Source organism: Balaenoptera ricei, chromosome 2 (genome assembly GCF_028023285.1).
Source record: "Balaenoptera ricei isolate mBalRic1 chromosome 2, mBalRic1.hap2, whole genome shotgun sequence".
NCBI lineage: Eukaryota > Metazoa > Chordata > Mammalia > Artiodactyla > Balaenopteridae > Balaenoptera > Balaenoptera ricei.
Genome location: NC_082640.1, coordinates 156,873,174 through 156,890,379, shown reverse-complemented (window position 1 = coordinate 156,890,379; position 17,206 = coordinate 156,873,174). Strand labels below are relative to the sequence as shown.

The window sequence follows — 17,206 nt, the reverse complement described above, 5'->3', positions numbered from 1 at the left end:
GGAGAATGGATTGCTCACGCTCCCAGGACAACTTCCCACATTACAGTGGCCAAGAATGTGGGCTTTGGAGTCAGATGGTCTGGGATCACATCTCGGTATTTCCACTTATTAATTGCACGACCTTGGGCAGTTTATTTAACCCTTCTGGTTCTCAAGTTTCTTGTCAGTAAAATGGTTGTTCTAATAATAACTCTCTCATAAAATGATGTTTACAAACCTGATAGGACCGTAAAACACAGTTCTGGCACATAGAAGTCAACTGACGTTTCCTATTATAGAAGCAAATTATTTCAGCGGGAGGAAAATAGGGAAATAAAGTAAATTGGGGAGTATGGATTATAGGGTACGGATTAGGGTGACTGTGCAAAGAAGGACTTAGAGGTTAGCAGAAGGGGTTGGAAGTAGAGGTGGCCTGTGGGGTTCAGATCCTGATTCCCAAGAGGTTTGGAGTGCTGGAATACCCAAAAGTCTCAGTGAGACTTAAGCATACAGTAGTTTATTTATAAACAATATGTAGTTAGATAAAGATATGGTCAGAGGAGTATCTGGATGCAGGGTTAGGAAGAGCTGACTCTGCAGGCTGGCTGTCTCTGCTCAGGAGTCGGGCTACTCTCTTCTCTCTCTACTCAGAGCGTGGCCCGTACACCAGCTGCAGAACATCTCCCGGGTCTTGTTAGAAAGGCAGAATCTTGGGCCTCCCTCCAGACTTACTGAATCCTAATCTGCACTTTTTTTTATTGAAGTATAGTTGACTTACCATTTTACATTAATTTCAGCTGTACAGCATAGTGATTCAATATTTTTATAGATAATACTTCATGTAAAGTTATTACAAAATAATGGCTATATTTCCCTGTCCTGTACAGTATATCCTTGTTGCTTATTTATTTTATACATAGCAGTTTGTGTCTCTTAGTCCCATACCCCTCTCTTGCCCCTCCCCTGAACTTCTCCTCACTGGTAATCACTAGTTTGTCTTTTTATATCTGTGAGTCTGTTTCTGTTTTGTTATATACATTCATTTGTTTTATTTTTTAGATTCCACATATAAGTGATAATGTAGAGTATTTGTCTTCGTGTGAATTATTTCACTAAGCATAATACTCTTTAGGCCCATCCATGTCATTGCAAATGGCAGAATTTCATTCTTTTTATGGTAATATTCCATTGTGTATATATACCACATCTTCTTTATCCATTCATCTGTTGATGGACACTTAGGTTACTTCCATATCTTGGCTATTGTAAATAATGCTGCTATGAACATATGCACGTATCTTTTCAAATTAGTGTTTTCGTTTTCTTCGGATGTATACCCAGGAGTAGGATTGCTGGATCATATGGTAGTTCTATTTTTAATTTTTTGAGGAACCTCCATACTGTTTTCCACAGCAGCTGCACCAATTTACAATCCCACCAACAGTGTATTAGAGTTCCCTTTTCTCTGCATCCTCACCAGCATTTTTTATTTGTAGACTTCTTGATAATAGCCATTTTGACAAGTGTGAGTTGATATCTCATTGCGGTTTTGCTTTGCATTTCTCTGATGATTAGCGATGCTGAGCATCTTTTCATAAGCCTGTTGGCTACCTGTATGTCTTCTTTGGAAAAATGTCTATTCAGGTCTTCTGCCCATTTAAAAAATTGTGTTCTTTGTTGTTTATTGTTTTCTTTTTCCAATATTGAGTTGTATGAGCGGTTTATAAATTTTGGATATTAACCCCTTATCAGTCATATCATTTGCAGATATTTTCTCCCATTCAGTAGTTTATCTGCATTTTAACTAGCTCTCCAGGTGATTCTTGGGCTCATCAAAGCTTGAGAAGCACAGCTGTTCACCCATCTAGGTCCCAGGTTCTCCATGGGGGATGTGAGAACTGCTACGGTTTTTAAACTCTAAGCCAGGAAATAATGCCATCAGGTATGCTAAGAACTGGATTACATTTTATATTGAAACTAACTTTATACTTTAGTGAGCTCATCTTTGAATAAAGTCTCTGTATATAGACCAGTAGCAAGAGGGAACCACATCACCAATACGCCTTTGCCATATCAAACACTCTTGGCCTTGGCATATATTCAGAGTTTAACATCAGCAATGTTCAGTATGAGATTTTTTTAAAAAAATCACCAGACATAATTCTTCTATTAGTTGATTCACTAGACATTCCCTAATGCATACCTTCTATTAATAGTCTTATTCAAAATTCCCCTATTGCCACCTGCCAGGGGATGCAGGAAATCAATTTAAGCAACCTCCAGCAGTCCTAAAGAGAGACTTTGAGGTCTCTGTGCAGTGAATCCCAGAAAGACTGAAGACCAGGCTAGCAATGCTCTTGCTGCGCATGAGTGCTCTGCGCCTCAGTCTCTCAACTGCAAAGTGAGCAACATGATTGACAAAGAGAGTTTTAGCTTCTCTCAGCTCCCTTTCCTCTTCTGTTTTACCGTTCCTTTTTCTGGATCTCAGAACACGCTTCAGCTAAGACCTTGGGTTCTTTTAACTAGAAACTGGTGCAAACCTGGGCAGGTGTAAGATTAGACCCAGGCTAGGAAAGTGGGACTTAGTGGCTTAAAAGGTAGCTGTGGTTGCAAGGAGCAGAAAGAGAATGGAGGAAGTGAAAGAATTTAATTCTTCTACAAGTTCAATGACGGCTCTGATGGTACCCAAGAGGCCTAAGTAACCTCATGCTCAAAGGTTTCACAGTTCAGTCCACTGGGGATAAGGTGTCAGTACCTTGCTTATGCTGAATTATGTTCCCCTGACCAGAGACTGAACCTGGCCCACAGCAGTGAAAGCCTGGAATCCTAACCTCTAGGCCAGTAGGGAACTCCCCTGGCATACCTTTTTAATTTCCTCATTTCCTCATCATAGAAGTTTCCATCAAATGTCAGCCTACCATGAACTTATAACCATACCTGATGGTCAGACACTCCATCCCTACTGTCTTTATGTCTATCTCTCCATCTTCTCTAAATCTCTGGAAAAAAAAAAAAGGATTTTCTCAACTTTGACCAATAGGTATATTGATTCATGCAGATAAACAAAATAAATACATGGACCAGAAAGGACCAATTCTGTTTGGTGTCAGCTAGGATCTCCTACCACATATTTATAGACTATTAGAACTGTCAGAGACCTCAGTAGTTCAGTGATTCCCAAATATGACTCTATGAACCACTATCAGAATTTTAGCTTCTAAAAAAATGCAGTTTCCAGGACCCCACATCTGTATTTTCTAAATGCTGGCTGGGTGCTTCTGATACCCAGACAGGATTCTGACTCACCTTCACCCATTTATAGATGAGGATAAGGTCAATGAGGCCTGCCACACGTTCAAGGTGCCAAAGCCAATGATGGCAGATGGAGGTTCAAGTTTCCTTTGTCATAGGCCATGCACTTATCTACATTTCTCAGTTCACATGTGTGTCAAAGAAACAGAAGCCCCTATGATGCTGAATCAAAAGTAATCAAAAAGTAAAAGTTTAAAGAACATCTTGATAAGGTGGGCTTTACTTTACCAGAATTATCCCCTGACTGAAAGATGAAAAGAACCAACAAGTCCCAAACATCCTTTCCCGCAGCTCCACCTTCCAGCCTGCACTCAGCGGGTACCCAAAGCCTCACTGATTTGAAGCTGGGGAGAGACTAAGAGCGCTCCATGGTTTTAACAATTTCAGTAGATTCTAAATCCAGGAAAATAATTTTTCTTATAAGCTGCCAGACTCCATTTGGGACTTATCAATACAAATAAAACCAAACATAAAACCAGACCAAACAATCACCTTAGCTCAGGACTTCCGAGATGATCTTGGCAACTTTCGTGGCCCTCTAACTATGGATGAGTGATGGTTCCTCGGTTCTCCATACCCCCCGCCCCAAGCTCTTTTCCTGCCTCCAGCTCAGCACTCATTTCTATGCATGTGAGTCTCAGCCCTTCTTCTGCAGCCCTGCCCTCTCCCCAGCAGGAAGCCATGTCACCACTGCCCTCTTTCCATGAATCCAGGCAGAACTCAGTCTTCTCCATCAACATGGAGCTTCTCCACATGCCCCCTTTCTGGCAGCACTTCCACAATGCTTCTCATCTCCTAAGCTTTCAAATTAGGGGAGATTTCTAGTCATGTACTGCTGGACACCATCTTTGTTCTTGTTTCCTGTTGGGTGAAGGACAAGAAAGAATTATTATCAAATCTGTAGATGGCACCAAGTTGGAGAAATTAGCAGATATGGGTGACGGGATCAAGATGAAAATGCTCACAACAAGCTGTAAGGGAAGACTGAAATCAATATGATTAAATGTAATAGGAATAAAATTGTGCATTGAGATAAAAATACAATGTGACAATACTGTATTATTCCATTTACATGAACTTTAAAAGCAATTTTTATTTTTGCAAGACCAGTCTATGGGGCTAGAAATGGGAATAGTGGTTACTTCTAGGGTTTCTGGGAGGAGATTAACTGGAAAGGGGCATGAGAGAACTTTCTAGGGTGACAGCAATGTTCTATATTATGATTGTTGTGTTGGTTGCAGGGGAGTATTCATTATTAGGACTTATCAGTTTGCACACTTGGTAAGACTTGAGATCTGTGCATTTTATAAGTTCCAGTCCAATATAAGATGGTGGATTTCAACAAGTAGAACTACCTAAAAATGGAATGGGCTCTATTTGATATGAAACTCCCTGGAAGCATTCACGCAGAGACTAGAGAACCCACTGTTGGGGATGTCTTAAGCTTCCAGGGTGGAGAGCTATGGTTTCCTGAGTATCTATTATATGCCAGGCACTCTGCTAAAACCTAGAGACATTAGGAATGATAATATTCCTCTGCTCGTTCATTGCAACATTATTTACAATAGCCAAGATATGCAAACAACCTAAGTGTCCATCAGTGGATGAACGGATGACAAAGATGCGGATAAGGTTGAATGGATAAGAAATATACTACATTATATTATATATTTATATATAATATGCATATATAATGTATATAATTATATATTATATTCTGTTAAAAAAATATTCCTCTGCTCCTTCTTCTTCCTCCTTCTCATCTTATTACTATTATTATTATTATCATTAAATAATTAGCTAATGCTAAAGAATGCTTACTTTGTACCAGACGCCATCCAAAGCAGTTTACCCCCATTATTGCATTTAATCTTCACAGTAAATCTTTGAGAATGGTACTGTTATTATCCTTAGTTTCAGAAATGAGACACACAACAAATAAGTGTTAAAGTCTGAAGTTGAACTCTGATTGGCTCACATTACAAAAGGTGTGTGAGCCAGAGTGGGGTCAGAGGTAGAGGCCCAGGGAGCAGATGACTGAGCTCTCTTCTCCCCTGCTGCCCTCTCTCCTACAAAGTTGCAATCCTTGCCCCTCTGCCTTGGTTCAGTGGCAGCAGCTATGGAAGGGTCTGGAGTTGGGGGACATGGAAACTCCATGAAGGAGCAAGATTAAAATAACCAGGAAGGCCCCTGGTGACTGTTTAGTACTCATGGGACGGTCCTTGAAGCTCTAGAACTTTGCTGTCCAATACAGTAGCCACTAGCCACGCGTAACTATTGAGCAATTAACACGTGACTAGTTCAAATGGAGATGTGCTGTCAGTGTAAATTACACACTGGATTATGAAAAAAGAATGTAAACACATCATTAATAATTTCTATATTGATTATATGCTGTAATGGTAATATTTTAGATATATTGGGCTAAATATAATACATTATTTTAACAGTTTTATTGGGATAAAATTCACTCATTTAAAATGTACTTGAGGGAATTCCCTGGGGGTCCAGTGGTTCAGACTTGGCGCTTTCACTGCTGAGGGTCCAGGTTGAATCCCAGGTGGGGGAACTAAGATCCCACAAACAGGCAGCGCAGCCAAAAAAAAAATGTACTTGACAATGGCTTTCGGTATATTCACAGAGTTGTGCATCCATCACCATGATCAATCTTAGGACATTTTCATTACATTTCAACAAGAAACCCTGCACCACTTAGGCATCACCCCCCAGTCCTCCCACCACCATGCCCAAATCTCCAGCTCTGGGCAACCACTAATCGACCCTCTGCCTCTAGTATTTGCCTATTCTGGAAATTTCATAAACATTGAATCATATGTATGATGTATTTAGTGACTAGCTGCTTTCACTTAATGTTTTCAAGGTTCACCCATGTTGTATAATGTATCACTACTTAATTTCATTCCATTTTACAGATATGTCACATATTATTTATCCATTCATCAGTTGGTGAGCATCTGGATTTTTCTCACTTTTTAGCTTTTATGAATAATACTGCTACGAATATTAGTGTGCAAGTTTTTGTGTGGACATATGTATCCAGTTCTCTTAGGTATATACCTAGGAGCTGAGTTGCTGGGTTATACAGTAACTTTATGTTTAACCATTTGAGGAACTGCTAAGCTGTTTTCCACAGCAGCTGTACCACATTATATTACTACAAGCAGTGTATAAGGATTCCAATTCTCTGCATCGGGACACTTGTTATCTGTCTTTTGATGATAGTCATCCTACTGGGTATGAAGGGGTGTCTCACTGTACTTTTGATTTGCATTTCTCTAGTAGCTAATGATGTGTTGAGCATTTGTTAACGTGTTTAGTGGCCATTTGTATACCTTCTTTGGAGAAATGTCTATTCAGATGCTTTTGCCCATTGTCTTTTTATTATAGGGTTTAATAGTTCTTTATATATTCTAGCTACAATTATCTTATCAGATACATGATTGCAAAAATTTCTCCCATTCTGTGGATTGTCATTTTGCTTTCCTGATGGTGTCCTCTGAAGCACAGAAGTTTTTAATTTTAATAGATAAAAAGTCCAGTTTATCTATTTTTACTTTTGTTGCTGGTGCTTTTGGTGTCATACCCAGGAAATCATCACCTAATCCAAGATCATAAAGATTTACACCAAAGTTCTTTTCTTAAGAGTTCTATAGTTTTAGTTCTTAGATTTAGATTTTCAATCCATTTTGAGTAAATATTTTGTATATGATGTGAAGTAGCAGTCCAACTTCATTCTTTGGCATATGGTTATCCAGGTGTCCCAGCACTGTTTGTTGAAAAGACTCTTCTTCCCCCATTGAATTGTCTTAGCACCCTTGTCGAACATGAATTTACCACAAGTGAGAGGGTTTATTTCTGGACTATTATTTCTATTCCATTGAGCTATATGCCAGTATCACACTGTCTTAATTACTGTAGCTTTGTAGTAAATTTTGAAATCAAGAAATGTGGGTCATCCAACTTTGCTCTTCCTTTTAAAGATTATTTTGGATATTCTGGGTCTCTTGAATTTCCATATGAAGTCTAGGATCAGTTTGTCAATTTCTGCAAAGAAATCAGTTGGGATATTAATAGAGATTGTGTTGAAGCCATAGATCAACTTGGAAAGTATTACTATCTTCTTTTTTTTTTTTAGCCACTCCACGAGGCATGTATGATTTTCCCCAACCAGTGTTCGAACCCCTGCCCCCTTCAGTAGAAGTGTGGAGTCTTAACCACTGGACCATCAGGTAAGACCCGGAAAGTATTACTGTCTTAACAATCTTAAGACTTTCAATTCATGAATATGGAAAGTCTTTCCATTTATTTAGGTCTTCTTTAATTTTATTCAACAATGTTTTGTAGTCTTCAGAGTATAAGTTTTGCGCTTTTGCTAAATTTATTCCTGATGATTTGATTTTTTGATTGTTTTCTTAATTTTATTTTTGTTTAGAAAATATTACTAAAAGTAATTTTCTCTGTTTATTTTTACTTTTTTAAGGTTGGCTACTAGAAAATTTAAAATTAGACAGGTGGCTCACATTATATTTCTTATGGACAGTGCTGTTCTAGAATAAAGAGGCTGAGATTAGAGGAAAAAAGGAACATAAAACAATGGAACATATCAAAGGTATGCATGCCATGATGGCTCTGGAGCTACATTTGTGAAACCGAGTGTAGAATTTTCACCTATTATGGAAATCACAAGTCTTGAAGAGCTTCTGATTGCACTCAGAGATAACAGGTGTACTTGTCCCTACTCTGCACAGAGGGGATTTAATCAGATAGAGTCTGCAGAGTTTTCTGTGACTTCTCAGCCCTTGGGCCTATAAGGGTAGTAAAGTGACATTGCCATTGCCTGAGCCCAGGCATGAGAAAACAGGGAAAGTGTAAGAAAAGACAGCTCATGCTGACGGCCTCAAACCCTTTCATATGGTATCCAGGAAAGGGAGTAACAGAGCTTTGCCATTGACGCTGGTCTGAAGTTGACCCCTCTCTCACCACTTCTGCTCCTCTAATTGGCACTCCCTCGGGAAAATCTTCCTTGATCCTTCAGGATTGTTATAGATGCCCCTTCTTGGTGTGCCTTGGTGTTTTCCGTAATATTTATTACACAGATTTGAAGTTGCCTGTTTACTTCTCCTTCTTCCCTATAGACTGTGAGTTTCTCAAGCAGAGACAATACCTCGTTAACCACCTACAATGAAGTGATGGGAATGCTAAATATTGAGTGAGGCAATGAGTGCATGAGTATTATGTTCCTTCTTTCTTTAGAAGAGAGTAATGTCGCAGCATTACATTAAAAAAAGAAAGATGCTTTGTAAGTGTATTTTGGTTCAGTGGGTAGAATTTAATTTTGTTGTTAGAAAACTGATGTGAAAACTAATGTGAGTTCTAGCTCTGGCTTTGTTACTTACTAGCTGTGTGACCTTGAAGAAGTCACTTATCTTCTCTGGACTTGATCCCTCATCTGTAAGTTGAGAGGTTGAACTATTGAGCTTTAAGATTCTTTCCAGCCCTAATATTCTGTGAGATGTTGAAGACAGGGCAAATCTGGCTTTCAATTGTTGGCTTACTTCCAGACAGGCAATTCAACAGAACAGCTGAGATTCCCAACATTTTGCAGGGGCCTCTGCCTTCTCCCCCTTCTCCATGTCTTAGCAAATATGAATAGCCAAGGGCCTCACTGAGTGTGGTTTTTTACAGAATCCAATTTCAGTCCATTTAGAGGGGAACTTTTCATGCTGACTTGGTAATTTGAACTCTGTCATGCCTGATGGGCTGAATGCATTTTCCCTGCCTGTGCTACCCGCTCTGGGCTGGCGGGAAGAGAAAGTGCAGGCATTGGGAGTGGGAAGCAAGGACACCTTAATCTAAGCAGCTGCAGATCAGCTATTTTGGCCTTGCAGCCAGTTTTGTCTTTCCTGCTCTGAGGCACGGGATGTGGATACCATGGCGTTGGAAGGAGAGTGGGCGATGGCTATCCTCTTCCCTGACAATTGCCTTCTCCTTGCAGCGCAGAAGCCGCTAGCCTCTGGGAGCAACTGCAGCAAGAAAACTGTGTTGATCTTTGGGTGTGACTAGGAAACACCTGGTTCTGAAAACCATCAGAATTATTCCAACCAATTGCTGTGGAGTCTGATATGCTTGGAGAAGGCATGCGATGGAGTATGGGGCTTCCTCTGCTCCCCTAACCCCCAAGTATCTATACTCGTTCTATTTGATCAGAGAGTAACCCAGGGGCCTGCTGGAAGTTCACTTTCTTCTAGAGTGCAGTGTAGGGAAATACAGAAGATAAACATACGGGTATTAGTAGCCACACTATAAATGAGGAAACTGAGGCTGAGGAGGGTGGGAGGAAGAAATGAATGTTTATTCCATGCTTACTCTGTGCCAAGTACTGAGCTGGGAGACAGGTACTTCTTAATCCTCCCAACAGCCTTTTAAGAAATATGACATTATGCCATGTATAGGTGAGGAAAATGAGGATCAGAAAAGTCAAGCAACTGCCCCAAGGTCACACAGCTAGTAGACGTCAAAGCTGGTATTCAAACAAAGCTCCATCTATCCACGCCGAAAGATCACAGGATTTGAAATAGTGGAGCTGCATGTTCTGATTGTCTGCTGGTCTACCTCAGCAGTGGCTCCTTAACCTGGCTGGTCAGCGGAAACTTTTCAGGACATTAAAAAACTACAGTATCTTAAGCATCATCCCCATGATTCAATGGATCTAAGGCACAGCCTGAGATTATGTATTTTTAAAGAGCTGCTTCAAGTGATTCTGATGTTTTGGAAAGCACAGCACTGGAGCACGTAGCTTCTCTTCTAACCCAAGTCTCCTAGGATTTCTTCAGTCCTCAGAAGCCCAGATCCAGTCCAGCCTTGCACTTAACTTCAAGTAACATTTGCCACCGAATCCATCATTCATTCCAGGTTCAATGCTCAACGTTTATTGGCCACTTAGTATGTGCCAGGCATTGTACTAGGCATTCTAGCTGCAAAGATGAATAAACCACAGTGTCTGCCTTGAGGAACATCCAGATAGTGGGCCAGACAAATAGAAATAGGAAGTTCCGATTCCTATCTGTAGCAAATGCTAGGCAGAGGTAGACTCACGTTGTTTGGAATGCAGACTAAGGGGTCAAGGAAGGCTTTCAAGCAGTGATGACTTGAACAAGTCCTATAGGAGTTACCATGGCAAAGAGTGGATTGGAGGGGTGAAGCATAGCCAACCAGGCAGAGGGAACAGCATGGAAAGGCCCAGAGACCCAAGAACAATGGGTTCGGGGAATCACAAGAAGCTATGCAGCAGTAGAATGTAGGGAACCTTGGGAAGAGGACCAGAAGGTGTCAGTGGGAGAAATCACATGAAAGACCTTGTGTGTTATGCTGAGTTTGGCCTTTATTCTAAAAGTGATGAGGAGCCACTAAAGATTTCTAAGCTGTGGAGTGACATAATCAGATTGTGTTTTAGAAGGGCCACTCTGATAGAAATGAGAGGGTGAACCGTAGGCAGAAGAAGCTGGCAACAGAGGAACAAATTAATTGCAGAATTAAGAATTTATGTATGTCAAAAAGCACCATAAACAAAATTTGAAAGCAAAGCACTTGGAAAGCATATTTGGCAATGTTTCTTGCCAAAAATAATACTCTTAATAAAATTACATATTGATGATAAAGATAAACATACCAATATCAAATAAATAGAAAAATCACAAAGAAGGAGGTACAAATGGTCAATAAGCATATGAAGATGCTATTCACTAATAAAGAATTGTGAGTTCATATAACATTGATATACTATTATTTTCCTATCATATTGGTAAAGATTTGGTAAGTGATAATAGCCACCCGTAGTGAGGGTGCAGGGGACAGGGCACTCTCAAGCCTGCAAATAGAAGAGTGCTTTGGTACAAACTCTCTGGAGGGCAGTTGGTAAAATATATCAAAATTCTTAAAGATAGCCAAACGATATCCTTCTCAGATTTTATCCTAAGGAAATAGTCCTAGATATGTGCAAAATTTAGCTACAAGAATGCCTGTTGCAATATTATTTACAATAAAGATTGGGAACGAATGAGATAATCACTATTGGAAGATTGGTTACCAAATGAGGGTCCAACCACATAATGAGGATGCTGTTGAAACAGTTTGGGAGACGAGCAAAAAATGTTACCTTCGTGATATAGTGGGTGAAGTAGCACAAGGTGCAAAAAGTGTGTCCCATGTGCTACCATTTGTGACAAAATAGATACACACATTTGAAAATGCGTAACTGTCTCTGAAAGGATATACAAGTAGCTGGAGAGAAACTAGAGGCTGGCGGACAGGGCAGGAAAGAGATTTACTTCTGACTCCAGATCTTTTGGTACTTCTTGAATTTTGTACCTGTGTATGCATTACATATTCTACAATACAAATACACATTTTGAAAAGTAAGTTATTAAAGAGTATGTACAGTATGATCCAATCTTTGTTTAAAAAAATGCATGTGCATGTGTACATTTATACCAAAAAAACCAAAAGATACATCCAAAAGGATAACAATATCTGTCTCCGGTAGTAGGATTATGGGGCGGAATTTATCTTTTTTTCCCTAATATTTCTACAATACACATGTGAGGCTTTCATAATAATTACAATAAAAGTATAATTTTTTTTCCCCAAAGAGTCTATCACAAAAGTCCAAGCAGGAGATGGCAAAGCAGGTCAGATCCAGGATGAGCGCTCCAAGTATAGCTCAGCAGTGACATCTGCAAACAAAACGTGTAATTAAATAACAGTCCCTGTTTGGGGGAGGGATGAGGAGAAGGAAGCTGATGGTTTGTTAAGGGGAACAGACCTGATGTTGCCTACCAGCTCTCTGAAGTCTCTGGACAAACGCACAGGAAGTTCAGTCCCACCATCTCAAACAAGTCCCAGGCAGCTTTTTTCTTTGGGATCATTTAACTTTGGGTCACAGTGAATGGAGTTCCCAGCACGTGTACCTACATTACCAGACAAGCAGAAAGCCTGGTCGCTTGTTCTATGAAGTCCCATGAGGTTATCCTCACCTAGTTCTGGTTTTCAACCTTTTTCTTTGGAAGGATGGCAACAATCTTCTCATCCCCATCTGTCCAGCCCTGCCCCAACTCACTTGGTGAGGCAAGACCCCTCTCCTGCTCCACGTTGGGAATAGTTACTCTGAGTCCTTCTTCATGGCACGAAGACCAAAGGAAGACTCTGCCAGTTTGAATTGGCTCTGCACGCCACCTCTGACCTCATCTTCATCCTTCAGATCCTAACAAGCAGTCTGCCAACTCACAGACTTTCTGGGCTGGAGCCTCAGGAAGAGGGGAGTTTTGCATGTTTGCCTGTACTATGTGTGCTGCAGGGTGGTTTTGAGTTGGGGTCATGTGAAACCATTTTGGAGGAAGAGGGCAGAGAGAAGGACATGGTAGGCGTGGGGGAGAATGTGGCAGCAGTAACAGCTTTTTTCCCTTTTTCCCTTCTCCAGAGGGTGAGCTATAGGCAACCAACTGGGGGCCCCTGGATATTTCTAGCACCTTCTTGCAGCCCCCGTTGGAAGCTTTTGAGGAGCTATGTGAACATAACCTGTGCTGCTGGCTTCTGGGCCCCTCAGAAGTGATTGGATCCTGCAGTGTTGGAGCCTCTGATTAAATAAATAACCCAGAATTAACTTTGTGTTTCGTTTCAATCTCTACCTATAATTGTGACTCTTCCCCAAAGCTGGGGATGGGGTGAGGAATGCTAGGTGGATTGTTTGGATACATGCTGGCCCATCAGCAAGGAGAATAAACAATACACAGAAATAACTGCTGCGTCTCAGCTGCCTTTTCCGCCACTAGGGAGTCAAGTGTTTGGGACAATTTTTCACCTTGGGCTAAATACGAAAGGCAGCCCACGTACCATCATTGACGTAGTCAAGGTTTGTCACACATACTGTCCTGCTTTTGAATGGTTGTAACTACCCAATATTATACTTTTTAGGGCAGCAACTAACTACAGAGTAGTTAACAGCTGAAGCTCTGGAGTCAGACAGACTCGGTTCAAATCCCGGCTATGCCACTTACGGCCGTGCAACATTGGGCTAGTTTTCTCTTTTTCAGTTTTCTTATCCATCAAATGGGAATAGTAGGGTAATTGCATGAAAGAAATGAGATTATACATGTAAAGATCTGAGGATAGTGCATTTAATAAATGCTCACTATTAATATTATTGCATCTGTATATATTTTAATTTGTACAATATTGTCTCACGGATCACACAAAAAATACATGAAAGTGCTCTGAAAATTTTAAAGCATCATATAAATTAAAGGTATCATCGGTAATAATCTCCTATGACTATTTTTCAACTCCTCCAACTCCTTGAAGACTGGGACTACATCCTATGTCCCAGGGCAAACTGCACAATGACAGGCAAACAAGAAGCCCTCAGTAAATGTCCCTTATCTGACTGAAGCAACATGGCATAGCAAAAACGGCACAGGTATCAGGAGACTAGGCTGGGATAAAATTAGTTTAAGGCAGGAGAGCCAGTCTGCAGTCATCATTTAGTCATTCAACAAATATTTGTTGAACACATTCTATGTGCTAGATATTGAGTCCAGGTAACTTCATCAAAAAAGAGGCTACAAGTTCCCACATAGCCAAATCCCTGGGCAGTCTCCACAGTCCCAGCCTACTCTAAAAGCACAAAGGCGCAGCCAGCGTTGTACACCACTGAACAAATGGCCCATTGCTTTGGGGGAAGCCCCATCCTACCTGGCTGCAAGCAGCTCTGATTGAGGGTTGCGGGAGGGAGTAAAAGTGAGGGAGTGGGCCTCTTTCAACAGAAATGACAGGAACTGCTGCCTGTTAATTTATTTTTATTTACACTTAATTCGTCCGCAGTTCAGTCTCCCAGTCTATACAATGCTCTTTCCCCTAGATATCATCTCTCCCTCCCCCCATCCCTATGTGGTCAGCCCCTGGCCCACTCTACCCTGCTCTTCTGCTGTCACAGCTGCCTGCTGGCTGGGAGTCTGGGAGAATGGTATGTGTGGTCACCAGAGGGCACGGAGAGTGGGCTTCGATGGCATGTGAATCCTGGCAGAGTCTGAGATCCCCAAGTGGGAGAGGAGAAAGCACAAACCAAGACAACACGTGAGGGAGGGAGGCAGGGCCTGAGGTTCTTGTGGGTGGGGAGCGGGTGTGTGTGCAGAAATCCAGTGTACAGATTCTCAGACTCTGTTGGCTTAACCAACGCTTCTGGTGTCTGTCGCATCCCTGGATTTGTCACAGTTGCCTTGAGATGCTGCAGTCTGTCAGGAAGCTGTGGAGGGGTCCAGCCCGTGGGCTCCGTGCCTGACGCCTTTGGGATGGTGCACCTGCCAGGCTCTGCCTCTGCCAGAAGCACTGGCCCAAGTCAAAGCTGCAATGGCGTTCCCCACCTGTGACAGTCCTCTCCAGCTGTTCCCGCTGAAGTTAGGTCTCTCCCAGCGGCTGCCCTACTGGAAAGAGGATGTCCCTTGTCAGGGCAACCCACCAGATTCCAAATCTGCCCGTCTCCTTCTTTTCACGCTGGGAGTAGACGAAGAGTTGAGGGGCAATAGGAGGAGGAAGCGGGGAGAAAGGAACAGAACCCTGGGAAGGGCTCTCCACCAGCGGGTGCCTGGATGCCGCGGGTCAGGCTCGGCTCTAGAAAGGTGTTCTCGTTACATGGCTTCCTTCTCTCTCTGGGAGCATCGGCTGAGCTTCATCTCCGTCAGCTGGATATATCGAATCACGTTGGTGTCTGTGAGGAGAGAAACACACCTTAGGGAACAGCTGGTGAGGGGAACTCTTGGGTCTACGGAGAATCAGACCAAAGCTGTATCTGCAGACCGTGGACAAGCCAGACTCACTCAGCCAAGGTCCAGCATGGCTGAGCGGGCATGCAGGATGTGGTTCCCCTCCTTCACTGCTCCACGCGGACAGGTCCCTGTGACCCAGAGGACAGACGGCAAGGAGAGGAGAGGCAGGGGACTTTCTCCCCTTATTTCTATGGAGCAGCAAACCCCAGTGGTCCTGAGTCAGCACAGTTAGTTGGAGTTTAACCTCAGGCAACTTAGAAGTTTCTCTGAGCCTCCTGTCTCGTCTTCAAGAAACAACCTCCATTTCTGAGTGCCTACTTTATGCCGTGTTTTTAACCTTCATTGTCTCACTGAACCCTCATTATAATCCTGTAAGGTACGTTTCATCATCCTCACTGTGACCAAAGTTAAAACTGGGCCCCGGAGAGATTAAGTCAGATGCCCAAGGAGACACACATAGTTGCTGCATCTGAATCCAAAGGCTGCCTCTCCTGGGGATCATAATATCTTCCTCATAAAATTGCAGTCAGGACCAAAATAGATATGTCTAAAAGGGCTTAATCCAAATGACCAATAAATATGAGTTGATTGTAATGCTTTTTAGTTGGAGAGTTTACAAGAAATTTGCTTCATTGTCTTATTTTGTTCTTACAAGTAAGGTTAGGCAGCCACTTCACCACAAACTGGGGAATTTCACCCCAGTTCCAGCCCTTAAATTAGTGAGTGCGGAAGGACATAGAACAACTGTTCAGCCCTGCACACACCAAAATATGAATTAGGCTGCCTGAGATGTTTACTTCCAGAAGTAGAAATGAATGCTGTATAATATTCCAAAATGCCTGCCAGAGCATCCAGAACAGTACTGGCATATGGCAGGTACTCAAGAAAATTCTGCTGAATGAGTCCCATTCTTGGTCCTCAAGTGACTTAGAGTAGAGTTGGGGGAACACGATTTATATACAGAAAACAAATCAGCAACACATAAAAATAAAGATATTAGTGTTCTTTAAAAAAATAAAGAAAAGAAGTATATTGGGTATTTGCAAATTCATCCTAACAAAACTCCTTGGAAGGAGAATTGCATTAAAAAAAAAATCAGCCGTATGAACAACCATGGCAACAGCAAGTCAAAGTCATGGTTTAAATGATACCTCCTCAGGGGTTCCCTGGTGGCACAGTGGTTGAGAATCGGCCTGCCAATGCAGGGGATACGGGTTTGATCCCTGGTCCGCAAAGATCTCACATGCCGCGGAGCAACTAAGCCCGCGAGCCACAACTACGGAGCCTGCGAGCGGCAACTACTGAAGCCCATGCGCCTAGAGCCCACGCTCCACAAGAGAAGCCACCTCAATGAGAAGCCCACGCACCTCAGCGAAGAGTAGCTCCCGCTCACCGCAACTAGAGAAAGCCCCCGTGCAGCAACGAAGACCCAACTCAGCCAAAAATAAATAAATAAATAAAATTTAAAAAAAATAAATAAATGATACCTCCTCAGAGAGGGTGTTCCTGACCACCTGGTCTGAAATAGCACCCTCTTTAATCTTGATCCTTTGACTCTGCTTTATTTCCTTCATAGCACTTACTACTACTAAATATTACGTTATCAGTTTGTCTGTCTGTTTACTGTCCATCTTCTTCCATTATAACATAAACTCCTTGAAGGTAGCAACTTTTTTTTGTTCCCTGCTATTTAACCAGCACCTAGAAGAGTTCCTGGCCCATTGTACCTGCTCAATATATATCTGTGGCGTGAATGAATGGCAGGGCTAGTGGATGTGATTTAAGCGAATGGTACAGATAACGCCTGCTCTAAGGACTGGGGTCTGACTGCAGGAGCTGGAGCACGCTTCCTGGAAGATGCTGGGCTTAGCCCCCAGATTATCCATTTGTATTCTGTCTCATCAACCAAAAGGTGAGCTCCTCACAAGTGGGGACCACGTCTTCTTATCTACATCCTTGGCACCCAGCACAAATCTTGGCACATAGTAAGAATGCAATATGTACTCGTTGAATAAGTAAAGAGGGCTGGATTCTGGGTTGGAAAAATGAAGAATTCCATATTCTATTTGAAAAGAAGA

General features: G+C 41.9%; 1 protein-coding gene across 1 annotated transcript in view; it reads right to left on the bottom strand.

Moving 5' to 3' along the window:
* Positions 1-14,145: 14,145 nt before the first annotated feature.
* Positions 14,146-17,206, bottom strand: part of TTC9 (tetratricopeptide repeat domain 9) — a 29,842-nt gene continuing 26,781 nt past the window's right edge. Inside the window, exon 3 of the mRNA XM_059914529.1 lies at positions 14,146-15,070. Coding sequence (XP_059770512.1) covers positions 14,991-15,070 — 80 coding nt within the window. The 3' untranslated portion in view covers positions 14,146-14,990. The remainder of the gene's footprint in view (positions 15,071-17,206) is intronic.